General features: G+C 39.9%; 1 protein-coding gene across 2 annotated transcripts in view; it reads right to left on the reverse strand.

Annotated features, from left to right (window-relative positions):
* Positions 1-21,416, reverse strand: part of rc3h1b (ring finger and CCCH-type domains 1b) — a 44,571-nt gene extending 23,155 nt beyond the window's left edge. For both annotated transcript variants that reach the window (XM_079820005.1, XM_079820004.1), the window contains exons 1-11: positions 21,285-21,416; positions 19,028-19,478; positions 18,814-18,934; positions 15,254-15,493; positions 14,264-14,439; positions 13,819-14,019; positions 13,570-13,702; positions 9,647-9,878; positions 9,313-9,558; positions 2,786-2,982; positions 1,014-1,438 (exon numbers count right to left, since the gene is read on the reverse strand). In XM_079820005.1, coding sequence (XP_079676131.1) covers positions 1,014-1,438; positions 2,786-2,982; positions 9,313-9,558; positions 9,647-9,878; positions 13,570-13,702; positions 13,819-14,019; positions 14,264-14,439; positions 15,254-15,493; positions 18,814-18,934; positions 19,028-19,258 — 2,202 coding nt within the window. In that variant the 5' untranslated portion in view covers positions 19,259-19,478; positions 21,285-21,416. The remainder of the gene's footprint in view (positions 1-1,013; positions 1,439-2,785; positions 2,983-9,312; positions 9,559-9,646; positions 9,879-13,569; positions 13,703-13,818; positions 14,020-14,263; positions 14,440-15,253; positions 15,494-18,813; positions 18,935-19,027; positions 19,479-21,284) is intronic.
* Positions 21,417-22,310: the final 894 nt, after the last annotated feature.

Genomic DNA, 22,310 nt, shown 5'->3' on the forward strand with positions numbered 1-22,310 from the left:
AGCTTCCATGAATGAACGCTTCCGCGAACGAGCGCCGCAACGCACATGCGCGCTAAACAGACGGAGCACAATAAATTAAGAGAGCAATAATTCTGACTAAAATATACATATTGCTAAAATATTTGTTGTTGGACCTACAAGTAAGTGTAATTTTATGAAAGTGACCATCATAATGGGGTAATCAAATGTAGGCTACTATAATTAGTCTGTGCTTTTGTTTTTATTTTAATTTTTAGTTTAGGGAATTTTAACAAAATATATTATTTTTGTATTTAGATTGATAGAATATGGAATACAATAGAATGTTACAAAGTTAGAATATGATTTTAACCCCCTTTTTGCACATAATATATTGCATAGCCTACATTTCTTACATTCACTAAATTTCTTTTCATAGCCTTCAATTTCAACATTGTTTGTAGGACAACGTTGGATATAGAATGTGGATGTGAAATAACTTTTTTTTTTTTTAATAAATACTTTTTTTTTTATCCAAATAGAAAAACGTAGAAAATACAAAGATAAATACCGTATTGCCATTTAAGCAAAAAATATCGATATGATTTTTTGTCCATATCGCCCAGCCCTACCATGACCCTGTTGCTGGTTCACCACTGTTGCTTCCTTGGAGCACTTTTGACAGATATTGACCACTGCAGACCGGGAACACCCAACAAGAGCTGCCGTTTTGGTGATGTTCTGACCCAGTCGTCCGCCATCACAATTTGGCCCATGTCAAACTCGCTCAAATCCTTATGTTTGTATATGCATGTGTGGGTGTGCGTATATATGCACAGGCACACACACAAATATAAACAAACTTTTATGTTAGATGCAATTAATCACGGTTAAATAATTTGACAGCACTAGAATTTATACATATGTGTGCGTGTTTATAATCATGTTGATTTAACTCTACTTCTAAAACCTTTTTTGAGACATAATAGGCAGGAATATCAAGCAAGGAAAACTACTGTTTAGTATGCAAAAACCTTAAGAAGAACAGAACTTACTCTTATGTGGGACCTCATTTGGCTGTGGTGCGGTCCAGCAGGATAGTACCCGTCCGGTGGGTATCTGTCTCTGGATGATGTCTCCTGGGGGTGGTACAGAGAACCTGCAGCTCCTGGAGGTGGAGGCATTGCAGTCGGGGGAACGTCCAAAGGAACCGGGCTCATCCTGACCAAGTCATCTCTGGGAGGGGCAAACGGAGGTGGGGGAGCGGGATAATGTCCGTGTCTGCGACTGTAATGAGGGGGCGGTGCATAGGTGTGGGCTGAGAAAGGGGGACCAGAGTGGTGGCCCGCATATTGGCTTTCTGGGCCGTAACCTGGGTAGGGTTCTGTGTAAGGTGGCACTGCAGACTCGCCTGGAGGAGGCGGGTTACGGATGTAACGGGGAGGGACATACTGTGGAGGTTGGTATGGGTAGGGGTTACCTGAAAGAAAACAAAGGTTATGAGCATTATGAAAATTCTAAATGCCTATTCACACCAAGACAAATATTCATTCACTAATTTCATGCAATAAACATTTTAATTTGAATGAACAGCTGTTGATGCAATTGTTCAGACCAACACAAGCATTTGCATGCCGTCAATGTCACAGAGAGGTGTTCTAATCTCTCCTCCATCGCACTGCAAAGAATAAGATTTGCATTTGGTAACATGAACAGATTCACTGCCGTTACCTAAAATTATGACTTGATGGCACTCACGGACAGACTGTTTTGCTGAATTTCAGAGGAAGAATCCTGAAGCGGCTCTCGTCTCTGTATTCTTGTATTTAGTCATGATAAACACCATATTAAATACAAAAAACTGAACGGCTGTTTGAAAACATGTAAATACTGTTCGACTTCTCCGTGACAAGCAGGTGTCCGAAACGGAGCGCTTTGTGTACCGGGTTTTTCTGCCATTTTTTACGCATTGGTCTGCGCAAGGCAAGGCAAGGCAAGTTTATTTATATAGCACATTTCATACACAATGGTAACTCAAAGTGCTTTACATAAAAAGAATCATAAAATAAAAATCACAACAAGTGCACAGACAAATCGCATGCGAAATCGTACCAAATTTTTGTGCCGAACATTCGTGTTGGGCCTTAAGAAGAAATTAGATGCATTTCTAGTCACAAATTGCACAATAAATGTGTAACATATCAGTTATTACCCATTATATTTTTAAATATATCATTTTGGCCGAAGCTGGAAATTGAATTGATCATCGTCATTTCTGCTAATATCTAATTCTGCTAATGCTCATTTAAAAACACTAATTTAATAACCCTGTTAAAAACTCTAAATGAATATCCATTATGCCTAAAGTACATTTTAATGCTGTGATGCTTAAATTTACTTAGTTTTTAGCATTTTATTATTTTATCCATTTATACAAATAAATACATTTGCGATTAAACTGAAAATTAAAAACGGGCCTAATCCCCTCAACAAACATTTACAGCTATTCAATAAACTCCAAGCTAACACACTCATCAACTTGGACGTCCTGTAAAAATGAGTCACTTAATTACTCAGTGCAACATGCATCTTCTGCATGTTAACATTTTATTTTGATTGGTCGGCAGTACCCAGAGTTCATCTGTTACAGACATATAAGCAAGTTAGGACATAGTATCAGATGAAAACTTCTTGACAATTAATTTTGTGTGTAATTGACTATGGGTAGCAACACTGGCATTAAAGACCTTTAAGAATCTTGGGAGCCAATGAATGACAACAGTCGTAATCTGTTCAGACAACCATCCATATGAGCAAATCCATTCACCTGCTGGGTACTGAGTATCATACTGAGATCCTGAGGCAGGTCTGGCTGGTTCTGGATAGAAGAGTTCGGGCTGCTGTTGCGGATACATCTGTGGCGCACCTCTGGGCACGACTTGCACCTGCTTGGGCATGGGTAAGTGCTCTGCCCTGGGGTGAGGCACAGGGTGGGGTGTCAGGGTCAAGCCAGATTTATCCAAACTGAAGAGAAACAAGAGGCAGAAGTGGTATCTTATGTTGTTCTTTCCTGCTAAAGCCAAACCTATTATAGGCCCTATTATTCAGTCATGAGTGGACAAAATGATAGAATCATTATTTATAAATGGAATTTACAATTTTAGAGATGCACTGATTGCGATTTTCTGTGTGACCTACCGATACTGATATTTGACAATGCCCATTTTCTTTCTAAGAACTATAATTGACAGCATACACAAACAAAAATATACTTTTCTTCAATGCAACATTTTTGTCACTTTAATAGTTTATGCACAGATCCAATATACTGTTATACAACATGCGTTATCTCTCAACTACGATCTTTCTCAACAACAACGTTCCAAAAATGACTGTTTAACTGAATACTCATTGAGATGGGCAATTTTCTGTGTATTTAAGTGCAGTAAACCACTCATTTTAGTACTTGTGATTCACAAGCTGTTTAGGACAGGTGACTTGTGCGCTCCACTTATATAGATCAGTGATTAGGGGTGTGCGATATTGACAAAAAAGGATATCTCGATATTGTCTGGGATTTTTTCGATAACGATAATTAGACGATATTTTGCTGAGAGTGTTATTGTGCTGTATCTTGGCAGCTTTAGGACTGCCGTGGTCAGCTGACTACTAAAGTTTTTCGATATTATTCATATTCTGTGTGGTGGTTTAATTTTGTAATGCATTGAAGATAATCAATATATGCGTTGCCTGGACCACATTTGTGTGGCTATTAATATGTTTGTTTTTTTAATGAAAAAAAAAAGAGCCAGAGACTGGTGTTTTAAGACACATTTCGTTTTATTGTAGCCTAAAATAAAGCTACATATAGAGATAACCTAAGTGAATGAGTGACGCTATCAAGAACTCCGTGAATGATAGCTCGTCTGTAAATGCGCGCTCAGTGAGGCCATGGGTGCGTCTCAATCAATCAGCTCCCTAGTTCAGTAGTCAGGGCACTGATCAGGCATTGATCGGTCTATGATTGATACGCACGCACGCACGCCATGAATGAATGACAGTTCGTCGGTTAAGCCTTTTTATACTCAACGCGTCCGCACGAGCGCGAAGGTGCGCGCGGCAAAAATGATGTCATCGCAGAGTGCCAAGCATAGACCGTAAAAAAATATGGACGACGCGACTTCATTGACTTCCGCTGACCAGAGTTGAAGCTTTCGTAGGCTCGTATGTTCACACTCTCACAGATGCAGAACAATTCATTATGTTGGTGTGAAATAAACAGTTATAGAAATGTAGAAATTAAAGCTAAATCTCCAATCTCCTCCCCAAAATCCCGAAAAAAGTCAGTTAGTGCCTCAGTGACAACTTCACTCAGAGAAGCCGTCAATCTCAGCTGTTAATCATGACTTCAGTTTCAGAAGCTTCAGTTTCTGACAGGAGTGCTGCAGGCTGCAGACAAGGCGCGCGCACAGTCAGCGGAGCGATTGCTCGCGGCAGTGCACATTTTACTTTCGGTTTTGAATTAGCGCCTTTTCGGTGGCGGGTTGCTTGAATTGTCATCTCAGTCAGCTCCTGTCACTCTCGTGATGAATGAAATCTGATGAATGACTCCTGCCGAGACTCACGGTCGGTCACTAAGCCTAATATATAGAGTAAATGACGTAGTGAAAGTGTGCACTGTAAATGCACACCCGCACTAGTCTAATCTAGACTTCATCAGGTAGTGTATGCATGCACTCTCTGGGTGTGTATGAGGGATATACTCGATAATGTCAGACCGCACATCGTTAAAACACCAATTACGATATTATCGCAGACGATATATATCACACACCCCTATCAGTGATGCATGCACTTTTTGTGTGAGCATGAAACCTGCAGGAATTAGTAAAAATTATGCACAATATAAGCACTATTCAACTAAAGCAAATGAGAGGTCGGACAGATCATGCAGAAAATTGTCCGATTCCGACCCCTGGCCGGTAGATCGGTGCATCTCTAGGCAATTTTTTATGTTTTATGTACCCTGACCACTAGGTGGCACTATAGTTAAACCATACAGGTGGCCTTAGGTCATGGTTATCATAAAGGCCCATTTATACTTCTGCGTCGAGTGTACGCCGTAGTGTACGCCGTAGGCTACGCGCGTCGCCGACGCCGTAGTGAGCATTTATACTTCTGCGCTGTTGTCTGCGTCAATGTGCAATTCCACATCCAGACGCTAGAAGGCAGTGTCCTCGGGCATGTTGGTGTAATCAAGACAACAGCCGAAGAAGAAGCAGCTTGATGTGTAGAATCTGTACATTCATGTCGGCATATCAGCAGCAGTGAGAGAGCGGCTTTTCTTGCAGCTTGAGTTGTTATATCTAATACAAATTAAGCATCTCTAGTTGATTAGTAAAGTTAAATAAGGCGATCTGGCGCTAGAATGCATTTGTGAAACCATGCGGAGCTCGTGGCCGCTGTTTTCAGCAGCGGTGGCTCAGCAAGCGATTGTTGTTGCGGAGACTTCATTCACGAAATATACCCTAATGTGTCCCTGTTCTTGATATACAATTACTGATTAACATCTTTGGTTTTAATGAGAAAATAAATAAACTATACTCAGCGGATCTATGTATTTATTTACTACCATAAAGAATCGCTGGACTGCAAAATAATGTGTTATAGCAGACGTAAGGAACTATCATCCAATTTCTGGACACACACACACTCCTATCGCAGATTTTTTATTTATTTATTGACCTGAGGGAAGGGTTCTGGCAGACCAATCACAGCGCTTGCGGTCCGCGTAGAATTGACACGTTGTTACATTTTTGGAGAGGTGCGCGTCAGGCTACGGCGTATCCAACGCGTCTATGCGTAGGGTACGCCGTACCCTCAGCGTGCACTCGACGCAGAAGTATAAATTGGCCTTAATACACACAAGTTTGGTGCTCATGTCTGTTTTGGAGTGCTCTTCATTCTAATTTGTTTGCACATTATTCAAGAACGGTTTGACGAATTTAATGTTGTTGGGGTTTTTTTGTCAGTATGGTCTGAGGGTGATCGGATTTCATTTTTGTGAAAACCGGAGCAACGGCCCAAGAGGAGTTCGAAAAGTAAATTTTTCTGAACATTCAAAATGGTGGAAAAAATGATATGATGGAAAATGACGTTATAGGGTGCAATCGAATCGCCGTGAGCCAAGGAATTAGAGGAAAAAAGAATTCCGTTTCTACCTGGTTCAAAAGTTATTAGAAAAAAGTTAGAGACTACAAAATTGCTATGGTTAAATGTTCAGACTGTCCACCATCAGTGTGCCAAATTTCACAACTTTTTAACATATGGTTCTATAGGCTGCCATAGACTCAGGAGCAGAAAAAAGATGACGACGACTAACGGATAAAATAGGTGCCTATGCACCTTCAGTGCTTGGCCCCTAATAAAACAATTATTAAAACTATTTTCTTCCATGTTTTAATTTTAACACTAAACTAGGGATTATTTCAATTTTGCATGAAAGCATGTCCAGACAGTCTGCATTTAGCTTCAAACTTCACTGAAAGAGCACCGGCGCAGCGGGAAGGCGCGCGCATGTGCGTCAAACAGACAGAAGTGAGTAGTGAGTGAGACAATCAATATTCAGCGCAAAAACATTAATTTAGCTGAAATATATGCTGTGGATGCAAAATTTAGGATCAAAAGTCAACATGTAATTCAAGCATTTTAGTGTATTTTAGTAACTGTAAAAGAGAACTGTGTGTAATTGAATATAAATGCAAGACATTTCTAAATGATAATGATAATAAATAATAATAATTAAATAATTAATTCTAAATAAATAATAATAATTAAATAAATAATTCTAAATCATAATCATGATAAAGAAATGACAGTAACAGGTTACTTTTTCCTCTTTTCTGCTAACACTGAGTTTGTGTTTATTGTGTTTTTGTTTTTCTTTAAAGTCCCTGTAAAGTCTAAATTAAACATGTATTCTGAGTTTATCACACCACAGACAAATGTGTTATTAAACACACAGTCAAATCTGAATCATAAAAAAACCCACTAAGTAAATAAAATAGCTTATCAAAATCTTGAAAATTAGCAGTATTCTCTGCTCTCAAACACTGGGGGCGTGTCCTTGTACCGAAACTCGCGGGAAAGCTGCCGTAAGCACACAAGACATCACTCACTACAGCTTACGGCGGCACCAGATGTCGGCGGGACGGGAGCATGAAGGCGGGGACGGGAGATAGTCGGTTCGGCCCCATTCTGCAGCGGATTATCAGTGAATCAGTGAACCCAGTTGTCTCCGATGAAAGTTTGTAAAACTATCCGGTGTAAAGTCATTGCGGAAGCAGGTGTTGGTGGTGATCCTCACCTCTCCATCAAGGTAGCTGTTCACAAAATTAATCCACCTCTTCTTGATATCATCGTTTTTGTTTTGTAAGCTGTTTTGTAAATTGTAGGCTGTAGTAACTAACTGTACTGACAGTAACTCGCGATCAAGCGGGCAAACTGATGTGAATGTTCTCTAGTAATGATAGTGTTAAGGGGAGGAGCCAGGCTCAGTGGCTCCAGTGCATCATCGAGCCACCATTTCTAACATTTATAATGCATTTAGAAACAAATCTCATAATTGCCTTTACAGGGACTTTAATATAATTTTAATGTAGTGATTTAAAAAAAATTTAACAATGTATAACACAGATATACACTTACGGAAATTAACCATGGTTCTATTAGATAGTAAAACCATGTTATTTTTGGCATACTGATTACCAATTGTATAAACACACAAATAACATTTAAACTATGGATTGAAGCAAAAATATGGGTAATTTGCGGTTATCATGGAATAACTACAATGACCCGGTTTTATTTATTTATGTTTTTTTTTTTTTTTTGTGAAACCATGGTTCAGTTTAGTAAGGCATATTTACTATGTATGTTTTCATAGCACTCGGCTGACAAGTTTGTTTGAAGGACAGTATTGGGCAGGATGTGGAATAGTGTGTTTTGTCAGTAAAAAAGGGCTTTTTTAAATTCGATCAATTGATTAATCGAAAAGATAATCGGTCAACTAACCGATTATCAAAATGTTAATGCTTTAATTTGATTACCACCGTTTTTTATCATTTTGCATTAAATCATGAATCCAGAAAGGGGGGGGGGGGGGGGGGCACTTATTATTTAAATGAAGTTGTTGAAGTTAAGAAATTGAATTGATTAGACTATTATTAAAATGTATTCTACCATTAAAGGTGGAGTAAGTGGTATTTCAAAACTGCTTTAAAAAAAAAGTGTCTCGGGCCGAGTACCAAAACAAACTTATAGCCAATCAGCAGTACGGAGCGTGTCTACAAATGACGGGGAGAAGAGAGCACTCAGTGCACGTCATTATTCAAAAGACACGACACAGGACGGACATTAGCTGAGCGACAACAGAAAGAGAGAGATGGCAGATAAAAAACAAATGTGGAAGACGTCTGTGGAATGAAAGAAGGCTTTCGATCAGGTAAGAAGTAGGACATGTGTATATTGTTTTGTTTCACAGAACTAATATATGCTGGCTTTTGCTTGAATATGCTCATGTGTCAGGTTTGCTTGCTTGTCCATTTGCGATCATTCACTTCAGCTATGATAATTACCCATTAATTTCCACACCGTATAAGCCTGGAGCGTCTAAATTTCCTCCACTGTCTGTTTCAAGCACCAGCTCCCAAAGTGTGTACGAAAAGTAGGATAATATACTCCTAACATATGTTTGTTTCCTTTGGTTACTCTTTTCGTGATCAATAGAACCCTCTAATCTTGACATTATTGTAATATGTCCGTTAGTTGGTCTGTCATGCTCGTGCTATCGAGTTATTCATGAGAACTGTGTGCGTGTTTTTGTGATGTAATGGATTACTTTTTCACTGAACATTCGACCTGGATTACCATAGTAACACACATTGCTTTCACTTATTGATGACATCATACCCTCGGCCGGCTGGCACAGCAGATACCGCCATAGTCGTGGTCTGGGTTACGCATGTGTGGGGCGGAGCTATCAAAATAGGGGCGTGTTTGTTTTGGTGATTTGAAATCAACATCGGTTACCAGAAAGCACTTACCCCACCTTTAAATGGAATCGAGAAAAATTAAAACAGAGACAAAAAAAAATCCTGAAAAATAAAAAGAACTTAAAATTCAGTTTAATGCTTTTTGATTACTGCAATTTCAGTAATATAAAAACAGAAAAAAATTAATTTGGGAAAAAATAAAACATTTTGCTGTTTGAGTCAAAAGAATTCAGATACTAAAGTCACGACAGAAAAGCAAGGAACAAAAAGTCAAACAAGGCTGATGAAATCAAAGGCTTACGAGTCAGGTGGCGACCCAGGAGCACTGAGGCTAGTGGCATCCATCTTGGGCTTGAGTAAGAGGTCATATGTGGAGGGGTCTGTCCCTCTAGGGATGAGCTGGGGAAGAGGCGTCCCAGGACCAGCTACAATGCCGTTGGGAAGTGTAGAGGCCTTTCGCCCAGGCTCCAGCGTGACCACCTCCTCAGGCAGCAGGCCAGCGGTGCAGGGCAATCGCGCAGCAAGACGTTTGTTCATTTTACGGTACCTGCGACGTGAACAACAAATGAGATTTTTATTACAATGTATGTTTTATTTTTCTTACCTGACATGCAAGATGTTATAACGCCACTCACTTTTCCAGCTCCTCCTGAGAATGGGCGAATGTGCAGCTAGCTCCTCTGGGACAGCCTCCTTTCTGCTTCATGTCTCTGCACATGTATGTCTTGTATTTGCTGTGCTGGGGTGGCTGCTGTGTGTCTGCACCCTTCTTGCTGTGGTTCTGGATGAAGTCCACTAGGCCGTGCACCACCGTCTTTACCGCCACCAGCCCCTTCTCCAGCTGCTCCCAGTTAGGAGGAGGAGCATCTTAATAAAAGATCAATCAAAGCAAAACTAAATCATAGAACAAGCATGTCCAACAGATGCTTAATAACAAATTGGATGTAACTAATTCTCTCTAGGGGTGGGCGGTATGACTTTAAACCTCAAATTACAGAAATTTTATACACAATTTTTCACAGTATAGATAAGTTCTCAATTTAACCAAAAACATGGCAAATATTAATACTCAGCAAAAAAGAAACATCTTACTTTCAACTGCTTTTTTCCCCAACAAATTGTAGGAACATAAGATTCAACAACTGAAAAAACTCACGAACAGAAATGACATCCGTGAACAAATGGGGGGAAAATATCAAAAGTAGCAGCGAGTATGTGGTGGGGCACCAGCAGCTTTAAGTTCTACAGTGAATCTCTTCCTCATGGATTGCAGCAGATTTGCTAGTTCTTGGTTTGAGATGCTACTCCACTCTTCCACCAAGGCATTTGCAAGTTATCAAACATGTCTGGTTGGACATATGGTTACATGTGGTTTGTAAGGACCAGTGTTGGGCAAGTTACTGAAAATTAGTAATTAGTTACAGTTACTAGTTACTTCTTTTAAAGGTCCTGTTTTTCGTGTTTTTTTGAAGCTTTGATTGTGCTTACAGTGTGCAATATAACATGTGTTCATGTTTCATGTGTAAAAAAACACAGTATTTTTCACACAATTTACTTATCTGTATACTGCTGTTTTCACTGTCCTCAAAACGGCTTGAAAGATTTCCCTGTTCTATGAAGTCCCTCCTTCAGAAACACGTAACGAGTTCTGATTGTGCCAGCGGTTCCCGTGTTGTGATTCGACAGCAGCATAGCGCACATTGCCCGGAAAGGTCACGCCTCTTACCATAACGGGGGGATGAACGCGCTCAAACTACAGCCCCTGAAGGCCAAACAAAGGTGATTTGACTCCGGGATGAAAATAACAGCGTCTGAACGACATGGCGACAAACGCAACCGAACCGAACCGAACGCAACACTTCCTCTTCTCCACGAGGGAGCAACAAGACCACGCCCCCTTTTTCGCGTATTCTTGTGGGCGGAGGTTAGTCGACAAACTATTCTACTGACGTAATTAAAGCAGGAAGTACCAGGATGTAGTCCAAACTGTCCGTTCGCTGTAGGCTTTGAAAGGGAACTTCTGTTAAATAAAATATCTCGCTTGGCATTGAACTTTGAGCTTTATCATTTTACAGGTATTATATATGCTCTAACAGCAACATTACACACTAACTAAAGTTTGAAAAATGGGATCACGAAGAACGGGACCTTTAAAAGTAATTGAATTCCTTTACCAATTACTGAATATCAAAAGTCAAGGTTCCCACTCTTTTTCAGCAATCATTTTCCAGGACTTTTACTTTTACTACAGTGAGAATAAAAGACAAGGATCAGTCCTAAAGTAATATATTGCTCTCTAAGTCTTTAAAAGACGCAGTTTATTGCCATGACTTAACTATAAAATCAGTTTTTAATATGAGCTCTTAATCATACATTATGACTAAGGAAGCTTGTTTCCGCCACAGAATAAAAAAAAGGGTAATTGCAACTTATCTTGCTATTCTGAAATTTTTATAAACTCGATATATAAAGATATAAACTCGATATTGCGAAAAAAAATTTGCAATTCTGACTATCTCAAAATAATTCTGAGTGAGATCCCACCCCTATGGGCGTTGGTTATGGGGTTGAAAACATGCGGAACTGGCTCCTTTAGTCTATAGCCTCTGGCCAAAAATCCTCCGATGACACAAAATGACGATATTTGCGTCATCGGAGGAATTTTTCCAGAAATAAAATGCATAATTCTCTCGTCTCAGGGGGATATGAGGGGGGAAAGTACCATAATTCCAATATACTACCGGGTTTCTACTGATACAAAGCTTAATGCTAAAACACTGAAGTTAACCTTTAACTTTTTTTAAAATAATTTTCCAGGACAACAACAAGTTTTTCCAGGACATTATACATTTTCTCTAACTTTCCATGTGTTTTCCAGGACTGGAAAATGTATCATACATTTTCCAGGTTTTCCAGGACAAGTGGGAACCCTGAAAGTAATTAGTTACAAGGGAAAGTAACTTTTAAGTTACATTTATGTCTGCTTTTTAAATGTAAATATGAACAGTACTGACCAGTCAAACACAATAAACAATTTTTAGACCTATTTATTGTAATCAACAGGGCAAAAGGCCTTCAAATCAAGCAGCAGTACAGTGTTTAGTGTCCAGCAGCAGCAACAAGCGTTCCCTCGGCGCAGCTGGGAGAGTATATTGGGAGAGTTATGGCCTTTTTACTTCCTGCTCACTTAATTCGTTTTCTCTGACCAGATATCTGATTGTGAAAAGACCAGAAGTAAATGCCTTCTGAGATTTTTTCCAGACTGATTTAAATCTGATCACTCAAACAACCAATTCAGAAGGTGCAACACACGCCGCAGCAAATGAGTAAAGCAAGCCAACACGCAAACTCCTGCAAGTGAAACTGAAAGTAAGTCTTATATGCTCAAAAACACAATCATCTTCATTTAAACTAATGAGACTGAATGATCTTAGCAGTGCTTAGTTCGCTCTCTCATATTCCGGTCTTTGATCTTTTAACTGGTAAATAAAATGCAGCTCATATTTATTTTCATTGACGTGAACTCCGTTAAATGTGCATGATATAGCGAGGGAATTGAAGATCAGATTATATTTGTTTTGTGGAGAGGTGTATGGTAAAACAACCTGCATGTTTTTATTTTTTTAGATTGTGTAGCCTGTTTCGTTTGCGAGCACCTACGCCTAACCTCAACTCGCATTTATTTTAAATATAAATCTTTTTTACATTATAAAGGTCTCTACTGTCACTTTTGATCAATTGAAAGTTTTAATTTCTTTAGTGAAAATAAAAATCTGAAGAATCAAAAAGAGAGAAAGATAGTGACGGAACGGCTGCCTCTCCCCTGTAACAGGCGCCACCCCGTCCCTGAAATTGTTGCCCTTCGCCAGGTTCCTGACTGGTGTGGGTATGAGAGAGAGGAGGGGCGCTGAGCTGATGAGAAATGGCGGCAATTGATGATGCACACCTGAATATCATTAAGTCTCATCACCGCTGCTGTTAAACGTAGAGCGCGCCTCTCCTCAGGAGGCTAGTCTCTCTCTCCCCGTGCATGCACGCTGGTGTCCTCGTTGGTCCAGGAAGGGAGCGCGGAGGGACTCCAGTGCCACCAAAGGTGTGAGTCGCCGGACCCGCGATCCGGAATAGAGGGGCACGCGTAACGCCGCTGACAGGCTAGGATGCCGGGCCGCCAATCCCTGCGTGTCCGTGATGTGCCACGTGTGGTAATGTGGCGATTTCGTTATGAAATTAGGGAAGGCAAATTAATTGTAGGTCCTAATATTAATTTAATAATAATACTAGCCTTAAAATAATAATAAATCAACATTAATGGCAAAACGAGTCAATTATCGTCTTCATAATATCATCATCTTCGATATCTCTGGTTATCATCAATACACTATACTTTCGTCTATTGGCACAACCCTAATACTTGCGTGTGTGTGTGTATATAGTCAGAGGTGGGCAGATTTTTTTTAAAGGTTTAAAGGGGGGTGCGACCAAAAAAAGTTTAAGAACTACTGGTATAACACAAATATGCTCAGTCCATCATAATGGTTTTGCATGTCTTTTAGCAAACCTGGACTGGGGTCGATGTTAGCGAGCAACTCAAGGTGAGGTCTTAGCCGGTTGAGATTGGCAGGGTCACCCGTCCTCTGCAGTGCGATTGTCAGCTCCTGTACGCTCTGAGCAAATGACGCTGGGGTCTGCAGCTGAGAGACAAAAGAGTGAAATTTTTTTAATCCAATATTCCGAGACGTAATACTATTTCTGGCATTTGAAAGGATGCAGGAAATTCTCAAGCCGTGCAGACAGATGGGCGTCATACCTTGTCAATGATGGACTGCATGTGTGACTTATGAGACTGATCTCCATAGAGCAGAGAGGACCACTGATCAGGGGCGATGCGGAGCCCCCCCTCCATTGCGATTTGAACGATTTGAGAGTCGTGTTCCCGCCGAAGTGCCTCATACGTGCGGAACTCCTCTTTTAACTGCATTAGCGATGAATCCTCATCTCTCTTAGTCACCTACGACACACAAGAGACTCAATTGAAACCTCTGAGCCACAGCCGTTAATGTTCTTGCAAATAAGTTGTTATGGTAATGAAAAAACAATTTGCACACTAAGAGCAAAAGAAAAACAAATCTAATTTACTCCCAACAGATCTGAATTACAAAACAATTCAGAAAAAAGAAAAAAAAAGAAAAAGAACTTGTAAGATGCATGTAAGCAGTTCGAGTGAGATCAAGGGCACAATAAAGGACAACTACCTTGAAGCAGGAGGCACGGTAGAGGAGCTGAACTACATGTCCAATACTGGTTTTGGAGGCCTGAGGAAATCTCGGTTCAAGTCTCTGGACCACAAAGAGGACCAGAACCTTCCTAGAAAGAGCAGATCCGTCTTCCAAGGCCAACAGTACCAGCTTTAGTGCCTCCTCCTGCATGGCTGTTGATAAAAAGGGCTGACATAAGACACTAGAACTTCCATATCCATAAGTTAAACGACAAATTAAGACCTGTTCATACCAGGACAAACATTCACTGTGAAAATCTGTTGTGATAAACATTTTAATTTGAATGAATGACTGTTAATACATCTGTTTAGACTTTTTTTGTGCTAATCTCTTTTCCATCACTCTGCGACAAAGCTGACCAATAAGATTCATGCTTTTGATCACATTCCCAGATCCACTGCTATTACATAAACATATGACTTTTTTATGTAATAGCGACAATGAATAGACCCTTTTTACAGACTGATGACGACATCAGAAATCTAACAAAGAATTTTTTTTTGCACTTTATTTATTTAAATGTACATGTATAACTCTATACTTTGTGTTCTATTACCTTGGCATGGAATTGCAGAAAACCAGTAAACACTGCTGTGTGGGTGTTTCTAATAGCTGAGGTGGCAAAGGCAAATTTGACATTGTTCTCTCTTCTGACCACTGTAATCAATCTCTCAATATTTTTTTTCCTCTTTTGTAAAGCCATTGAAACACTAATTGTGAATGTTTTATTTTACTATTGGAGCAAATGAGAAAAAAAATGTGTTGTGGTCTCCATTCACCACTACAGAAGTATACCCAACTATAACGACTTCCGCTTTTGAGAACACCTGAAATGTGAAAAGGGTCGATAGCAGAACGACTCTTGTGCTCGCCTGAATGTACAAACAAATCATGTGTGAAAATCAAAACTATTTCCGTGACAAACATTTGTGTTGGTGTGAATGGGTTTTTAAAGTGTCATCTTACCAGGGCCCAGGAACTGGCAACCTCTGGCTCTCACGGCAGCCCACAGGTTGGAGGAGAGCTGCTGGGGGTTTTGGTGCTGCAGAATGAGCTCTGTAACAGTTCTTTCGCCCAGAGAGCGGGCCGCCCGCATGGCCCTGACACGTCCTTCTTCTTCCACCAGCTGACAGTGCACCAGAGTCACCAGTTTCCTCTGCATGGGACGACTCAGCATGCTCTGAGCAGCATTACTCAACCCCACTCCTAAAACATGATTAGAAAAAAATTATTTGGTCATGCTCATTATACTGGCTTAAAGTCAGCATTAAATGAAAATTCACCTTATCTGCTTTCTAAATAAGAATGGTGGTTGTTATTGTGAACGATTCATCCAAGCATATGTTTCATTTCTTTCTTTTTTTTACTTTGAGCCAATAAATGTCATTTTTCATCTGTTTCAGTCAGATGTATTTCACAATATAGAATAAAAGAAACTTGCGTTGCATTGCGACTTTAAAGTATTGATGCATGATTTTGGCAACCAAAAATTTTCATTTTATTTCATATATATATTTTGGTTTTGGCCAAATTGGTTTTGGAGTGCTGATAATGCATATTTTCCTGTGTCAGCGTCTATATCTTAGCCACAACATGTATAAGCAACAGGTAAACATGTCATCACTATTATGAAGACTAAGACGTTCAGACTGACAGTCCAAATTAGATTTTTGTGCATATCTGACTGAAATCCGATCAGATTTAACAAGTCTGAACAGCCCAAAAAAATCTGACGGCTCTGATCGGATTATGCATTGTTTAAGTGACACTCTCACGGCACATAAAAAGTAAATGTCAGACGTTGTTATACAAAACATGCTGAAAGTCGCTGCAGAAACAAGGTTGGTGTTGTCGCAAAGTGCCAGTCGAGCAGAAAATGACAATAGAACGGAGACATGTTTTGAAACGGACAGCACGGAATAAAGCCGCTCATACCAGCCTCCTGCGGTTCTGCTGCTGCCTCCGGAGACGCAATAGTCCAGCGTGTGGCGGCTGCACAGTGTCATGTTGTAAATAAGACAACATCTGTATTAAGGGTGTTCGGTTCGATTACGATTATCATGCCATCGATTCGGTTCAATTCGATATCCCGATGCATCGGCGATGCACTGCATCCTCATTAGAGGATGGATACCCGACCCGAGCCCGACGGCACCCGTCGGTAACCGACGGGCCGGGTTTGGACAGATATTTATAAATAATGTTCGGGTTCGGGTCGGGCTCGGTCACGTCAGCGCAATAAGGCATTGAACATCTGAAATTTAAAACAGCTTATGTAGGTGGCCAATGGGCCTTTTTAACTTTTTCACTGTTTTTGTGATTAAAATAAATTCAAAATATTACCTTAACATTCGTCTTCCTCTGCGCGGAAATTTGTTTATGTAGCTGTGACAACGCGCAACCAGCGCGCAACACGTGCGTGCATATTGCATCTTATTAGGCTACATGTGGCTGGCAGCGCAACTTCAGTGCTGCTGGCAGGACCACCGAGCAGAGGACAGCCTTGAAGCCATCCACAGTTGATGCAATCCTTTTTCTGCATAATAACCTGGATTAGCCTAAACTTTGATGGATGGATTATGTAAATAAATCCCATGTTGCAGTTTAGTAGCCATAAAGTTCTCCAGAAAAATGGTAAGAGTGATTTTCACTTCAATAAGCTGCATTTGTGTTATGTTGATGTTTTGTTCTGTTAGCTGGGTCATTTTGGTAGACCTTTGTTCATTTAATTTTGGTTTCACAATTGCCTATTTGATTTGGCCCCGTGTTAACGTGTGTATTTGTTTCCCCGTGAGCGCGCTGATGCGCTCATCAGTAATCATTTCAGAATGCCTTCCTACAGTTGCTTAATAAAAGCGGGCTTTCCACACGAACAAACGTACATGTGTCATTAGTATGAGAAAAAATGTCTGTGTAATGTCTGAAGAATGACAGACAAGGGAGGTTTCCGAACTTTTAATCAGAACGAAGATGAACACACTCTCACTCAAGCGCACCCGTCTTCAGGATTTGTTTCCGGCCCTCTGAACTCCCTTTGTTAACCCTATCACTGCCGGTGCAAAACAAAACAGCAATTTCACAACTATGAAGAGTCTGTGTGTTACATTCGGGCTCGGACATAAATATCTTAATGCCTGTCGGGCTCAGGTCGGGTTCGGTTACTACTCTGTCGGACGCGGGCCGGGCTCAGACAGAAAAATGCGGCCCGATCCGCACTCTAATCCTCATGTATACAATTTTGTCAGTCAGTTATATGAACTGAACCTTTAATTTTACCTGCTCAAAGAAAACACGCTTCTTGAATGTATCAAACAAAACTCAAGTCTGGGCACAGAAGACAACAGGAGCATTTAGAACAAATACACAAAATACTAAAAGCCACTTTAGGAGGTGGTCTGGGCCGCATTACAGTCAAAACATAAGTCTAAATGCATCTGGTTGTTGAAACAATGCTAAAAAAAAATTAGACATGTTGTAGCACAATATGACAGCGCTACTGAAGCACGCATCGCCGCAGACGAGCAGCTGCGTATCTCTTCAGCAAGCTAACGCACACTACCGAAATCAAAGTCGCAGGTGCTCAACATACAATCATATTCACTAAGAGTAAAGCAACAGAATGATCTTACCAGTGCTATTGCCGCGCACTCTCCTATTGTGGTCTTTGATTTTGAAATTAGCTGATGATCAATAAAATGCAGCTCATATCTGTTGTTTTTGGTGACGTGAACTCCAATAAATCTGCATATAGTGCAGGAATTGAAGATCGGATTTATATCCCTTTTGCGGAGGTACATTTATGTGCCCAAGTGTAAATGAAATTGTTTTGATAAATCAGAGTGTGTTCTCCAGGTCGTGCTTAACCAGGTTGTTCATAAAAGCCGAAACGTGCCCAGATGTCTACTTTTAAAGCAGTTAGAGCATTTTAATTACTCGCACTCACGTCTCGCCTCCCTCTGCCATTGTATGCTACCACGACAAAGCACGTACACGACAAATGACGTCAGAAAAATAATCAGTATATTATAATCGGTTATGGCCTATTACTGAACCGATACCGAATCGTCCTTGTCTGCATTGCGTTGCATTGAAGAAACGATTAATTTTGACACCCCTAATCTGTATTGCAAACCCCTCCGTGCTGCAGTTGTTGTTTTTGTGTATGCCTAGTACCAACTTAACATCGTTACCATAGAAACCAATGCAGATATCCCGGAAAACGAAAGAGCGGCATGCCATGGACAAACAAATCGGATCTGAACAGTTGCGATACACACAGTGTGGACATCAATAATTTTTTAAAAATCAGATTCCTAACGGATACACAAAGGCACTCACGTGGTGAAGTAAAAAGCCTTTAACTGGGCTAAATCATTAAAACCAATGAAAAGTGTATTACTGAAAATCCTGCATAGTGCACCTTAAATCAATTAATTATTCAATAAACATTTAGGTTTTCAACTAAATGAAAACATTCATTTTAGTGCATCACTACTTTAAAAAGCACATGAGAGCATGTCAGGTACCTCGTGCACTGCTGAGGGGTTTGAGGTAGAGGGCCAGCTCCTCAACACATTGTCGAGCCTCATCATAATGCTTGGTGTCCTCTGGACACGTAATGAGTGCCACAGGTTGCTGTTTGGGCACCTGAGACAAAAAGACAATTAAAAAGAAGCACACAGTGAGAGATCTGAAAGACTATGATTACTCAGCTCGGTAAATGCAGTCAAAATGCCTCACCTGACCCCCGACCAGCTGTAGCAGGGCAGAGTTGACGGGCAGCTGCTCGATGTCTGTGCTGATGGCCGTCTGGTCAAAGGGACAGGCCTTACGGTGCAGCTTGTTGAGGCACATCTTGCAAACAGTGTGGCCGCAACCCAGACTGATGGGTCGACGCACTGTCTCCTCGAACGTCTGGGTGCATATGGGGCACAGTAAAAACTCTGTCCATTGTGGAGCTTGTACAGGCATTGTAGCAAGGTTGTTCTACATGTAAACAAGAGTGGGGGGGGTTCTCCTGGGTGTGCGTGCGGGCGTATGTGTGATTGGGTGTGTCATTTAACAAAAAGGAAATAATAGATGGGGGGAAAAATGAAAGATTCCACTGGAATCAAAAAATCTTCTGAACACAGGAGTTCTTAAATAAGTTCACACGTCCCGGGTGATCATCACATGGTGTGAAACCTGAAACCTGGAACAAAAGAGATGCCGTTGATGATTAATCGACAAATATGGAAATTAGGAAGCAATATTTTTACTGTTATGATAACCAACACAATTATGCAGTGAAATACAGTATCCGACTGGCTTTGTGAAAATCAACCAGGTCTGGCAGTTGTTGCTACCCAAACAAAAGAGGAAACTAAATCCAAGAATAGTTTTAATATTTAATTATAAAAATACATTCTTTAAAACCAATTGACGCAGTTAATGGGATTCCCTAATTTCTGAAAATAATGGTGTCAAGGAATATTACATTGAGCGACTATTACGGCAGGACACTACAGGCAAAACCATTGTGTTGTTGATTTTGCTTCCATAACATGCCATCTCTCAGACTAGTGGAAGTAAAACATCCAAAATACACGTTTGTTACACTTTATCTAATTGTATCTGTAGACTTTTAAATTACAATTGCTCTCTTTAAAAGCAGTTTACTCAAAATGAGTTTTACTCCTGCTCGGAGTCAGAAATCTACCAACAGCATTTACATTCACCACACTTTAAAGTTTTATTCCTATCTATATTATGATGGGGTTGTTCATATTTAATTTGCCAGATTTATATATAATGCTTTATTCCTAAAAGCATGGTGGAAATGTATTTTTGTCTGGCTGTTGACAGTATTTTCTGACATATGAGATAAAAAAGATGAAATCCAAAATCCCCTCCGTCAAAACATTTAAATCTAATATGACAACAAAGCGAAACAATTTTGAACATGGCTTTATCCAATGCTCAGATTTGTGTTCTGGCATATTTAATCACATAACGCTGCATGTTTAAACAACATTTTAAAAAAACTTGTTATACAAAAAAGCTATACTAAAGTACTGTGATTAATCGGTTGAGGAAGAAGTATCTATTAGTTAAAATTGTTACACTATTCACCTGTGGTTACTCGAAGCTACTCTCAGCTAACTGTCAATAAACTTGACTTCATATAGTTTAAGTAATTTTGAAAGTATATGCATTACATTAACTCATCTGATAGCCACGTATCGAAATCAACGCCATTTACCTTCCACAATTAAGCCAAATTGATTAATGTTAACAGTTTAATATTGTGCTCCCCATTAGCTATAGAGCTAACACAATGTTCACCTGCTCTTGTGTCAATCTGGGCTGTAAATACGCACTCTTTTAATTTCTGACAGGGATTGTGAGCATAGATAAAGAGTTAAACAGACTCCAAATTGTGCTAAGATTGAGACGGCGAAACATACGATCTGTTTATGCTAAACCACAAGAGATCCCGCGATTATGTAACACAGCAACCGCCGAACCTGACCAAAACAATCGATTATTAACCAGCCCACTGTCAAAACACTGCAGCGGAATCATGACATGTGGTAAGAATAGAAGCAAATACACAATCACGTGGATTACAGTAAACAGCTATTTTTGAAAGCAGAGGCCCGTGTAAACACAGCTTTCAGTTCAGCAACCTAAGCTAATAAGCTATACTGGCTAACGAAATTGCTATTTCAATCGTATAACGTTACACAGATGAAATCAAATGTACTGGCAAAGACAACGCCAAAAAATACATGTTGCCCGAACTAACCACCAATTAAGCCCCCGTGCGGACTTAAAAGACATAAATAGCTCACACCGAGGCTACACAAGGCTAGCCGGGCGGCTAAATGCTGCAAACGTGCTATCAGATTTAGCCGTTAGCCAGCCGTGTGCGGTCCACACCCAGAAACCAACACATAATACACCAAAATGCGCTATTCTGCATCCCACAGGTGTAAGACAACAAATGCACACTTACTCGCTCATTCTTACTGAGTATCAGCTATCTTCATCTTTTCTTAAGAAAACGCTTGATTATTTCCTCGGTCGCCATGTCGACCGTTATAACGGGTTGCCGAAGTAGTTCGGGAGTTCCTCGCGCAAAACTACCAGCAGAGGCAGCGCTCGAGTTCAACGACACAGAGAAGAAACTGGTGGTGAGTAGCGGGGCGCCCCCTCTGGTTGAGCCGCGCGCTGCATCTGCTCATTGTGAAAACCATAGATGGAGCATAGACAGTGCTGAAACCACACAAACAAACTATGGAAGCCCATCTCCGCCACACACACACAAAAGAATAAAATCATGCCTTGGTAAATCGCAACTATGGCATAAAAACATAATTATGGCATAAAAGTCATAATTATAAGAAAAGTCGAAATTGACACACTACGTCATAACTATGAGAAAAAAGGTCAAATTTATGAGAAGAATGACATAAACAGACGAAGTTACGACATACTAAGTCATTTATCAGATAAAAAAAATTATATAATGAAAAGTTGAAACTATAACATACTAAGTCATAATTATGACAAAAACATCAATTGGGACATAAACATGGAAATTATGCCATAAAAATTCATTATGAGATAAAAGTCGAAATTATTTTTAGAAAGATTAAATGACAAAAAAGTAAAAATCACATAAACAGATGAAATTATGGCACACTAAGTTATATTTATAAGATTAAAAAATTTTAATTATGAAAAAAAATCTAAAGTATTAAATGAAAAGTCGAATACTATCTATACGTCATAATAATGAGAGAAAAATCATTTTTATGTCACAGTTATGACATAAACTGATGAAATTACTACATATCCTACTCAGTCATATTTATCAGATAAAAAAAGAAAATATTGAAATAATGACATAAAAAATCTAAAGTGCAAGATGAAAAGTCAAAATTCTAACATACCGAGTCATAATTATGACATAAATGTCATTATTGGGACAGGAAAATTGAAATGACGACATAGAAAGCCATTATGAGATGAAAGTCGA

This window comes from Gobio gobio (genome assembly GCF_949357685.1).
Source record: "Gobio gobio genome assembly, chromosome: 6".
Classification (NCBI taxonomy): domain Eukaryota; kingdom Metazoa; phylum Chordata; class Actinopteri; order Cypriniformes; family Gobionidae; genus Gobio; species Gobio gobio.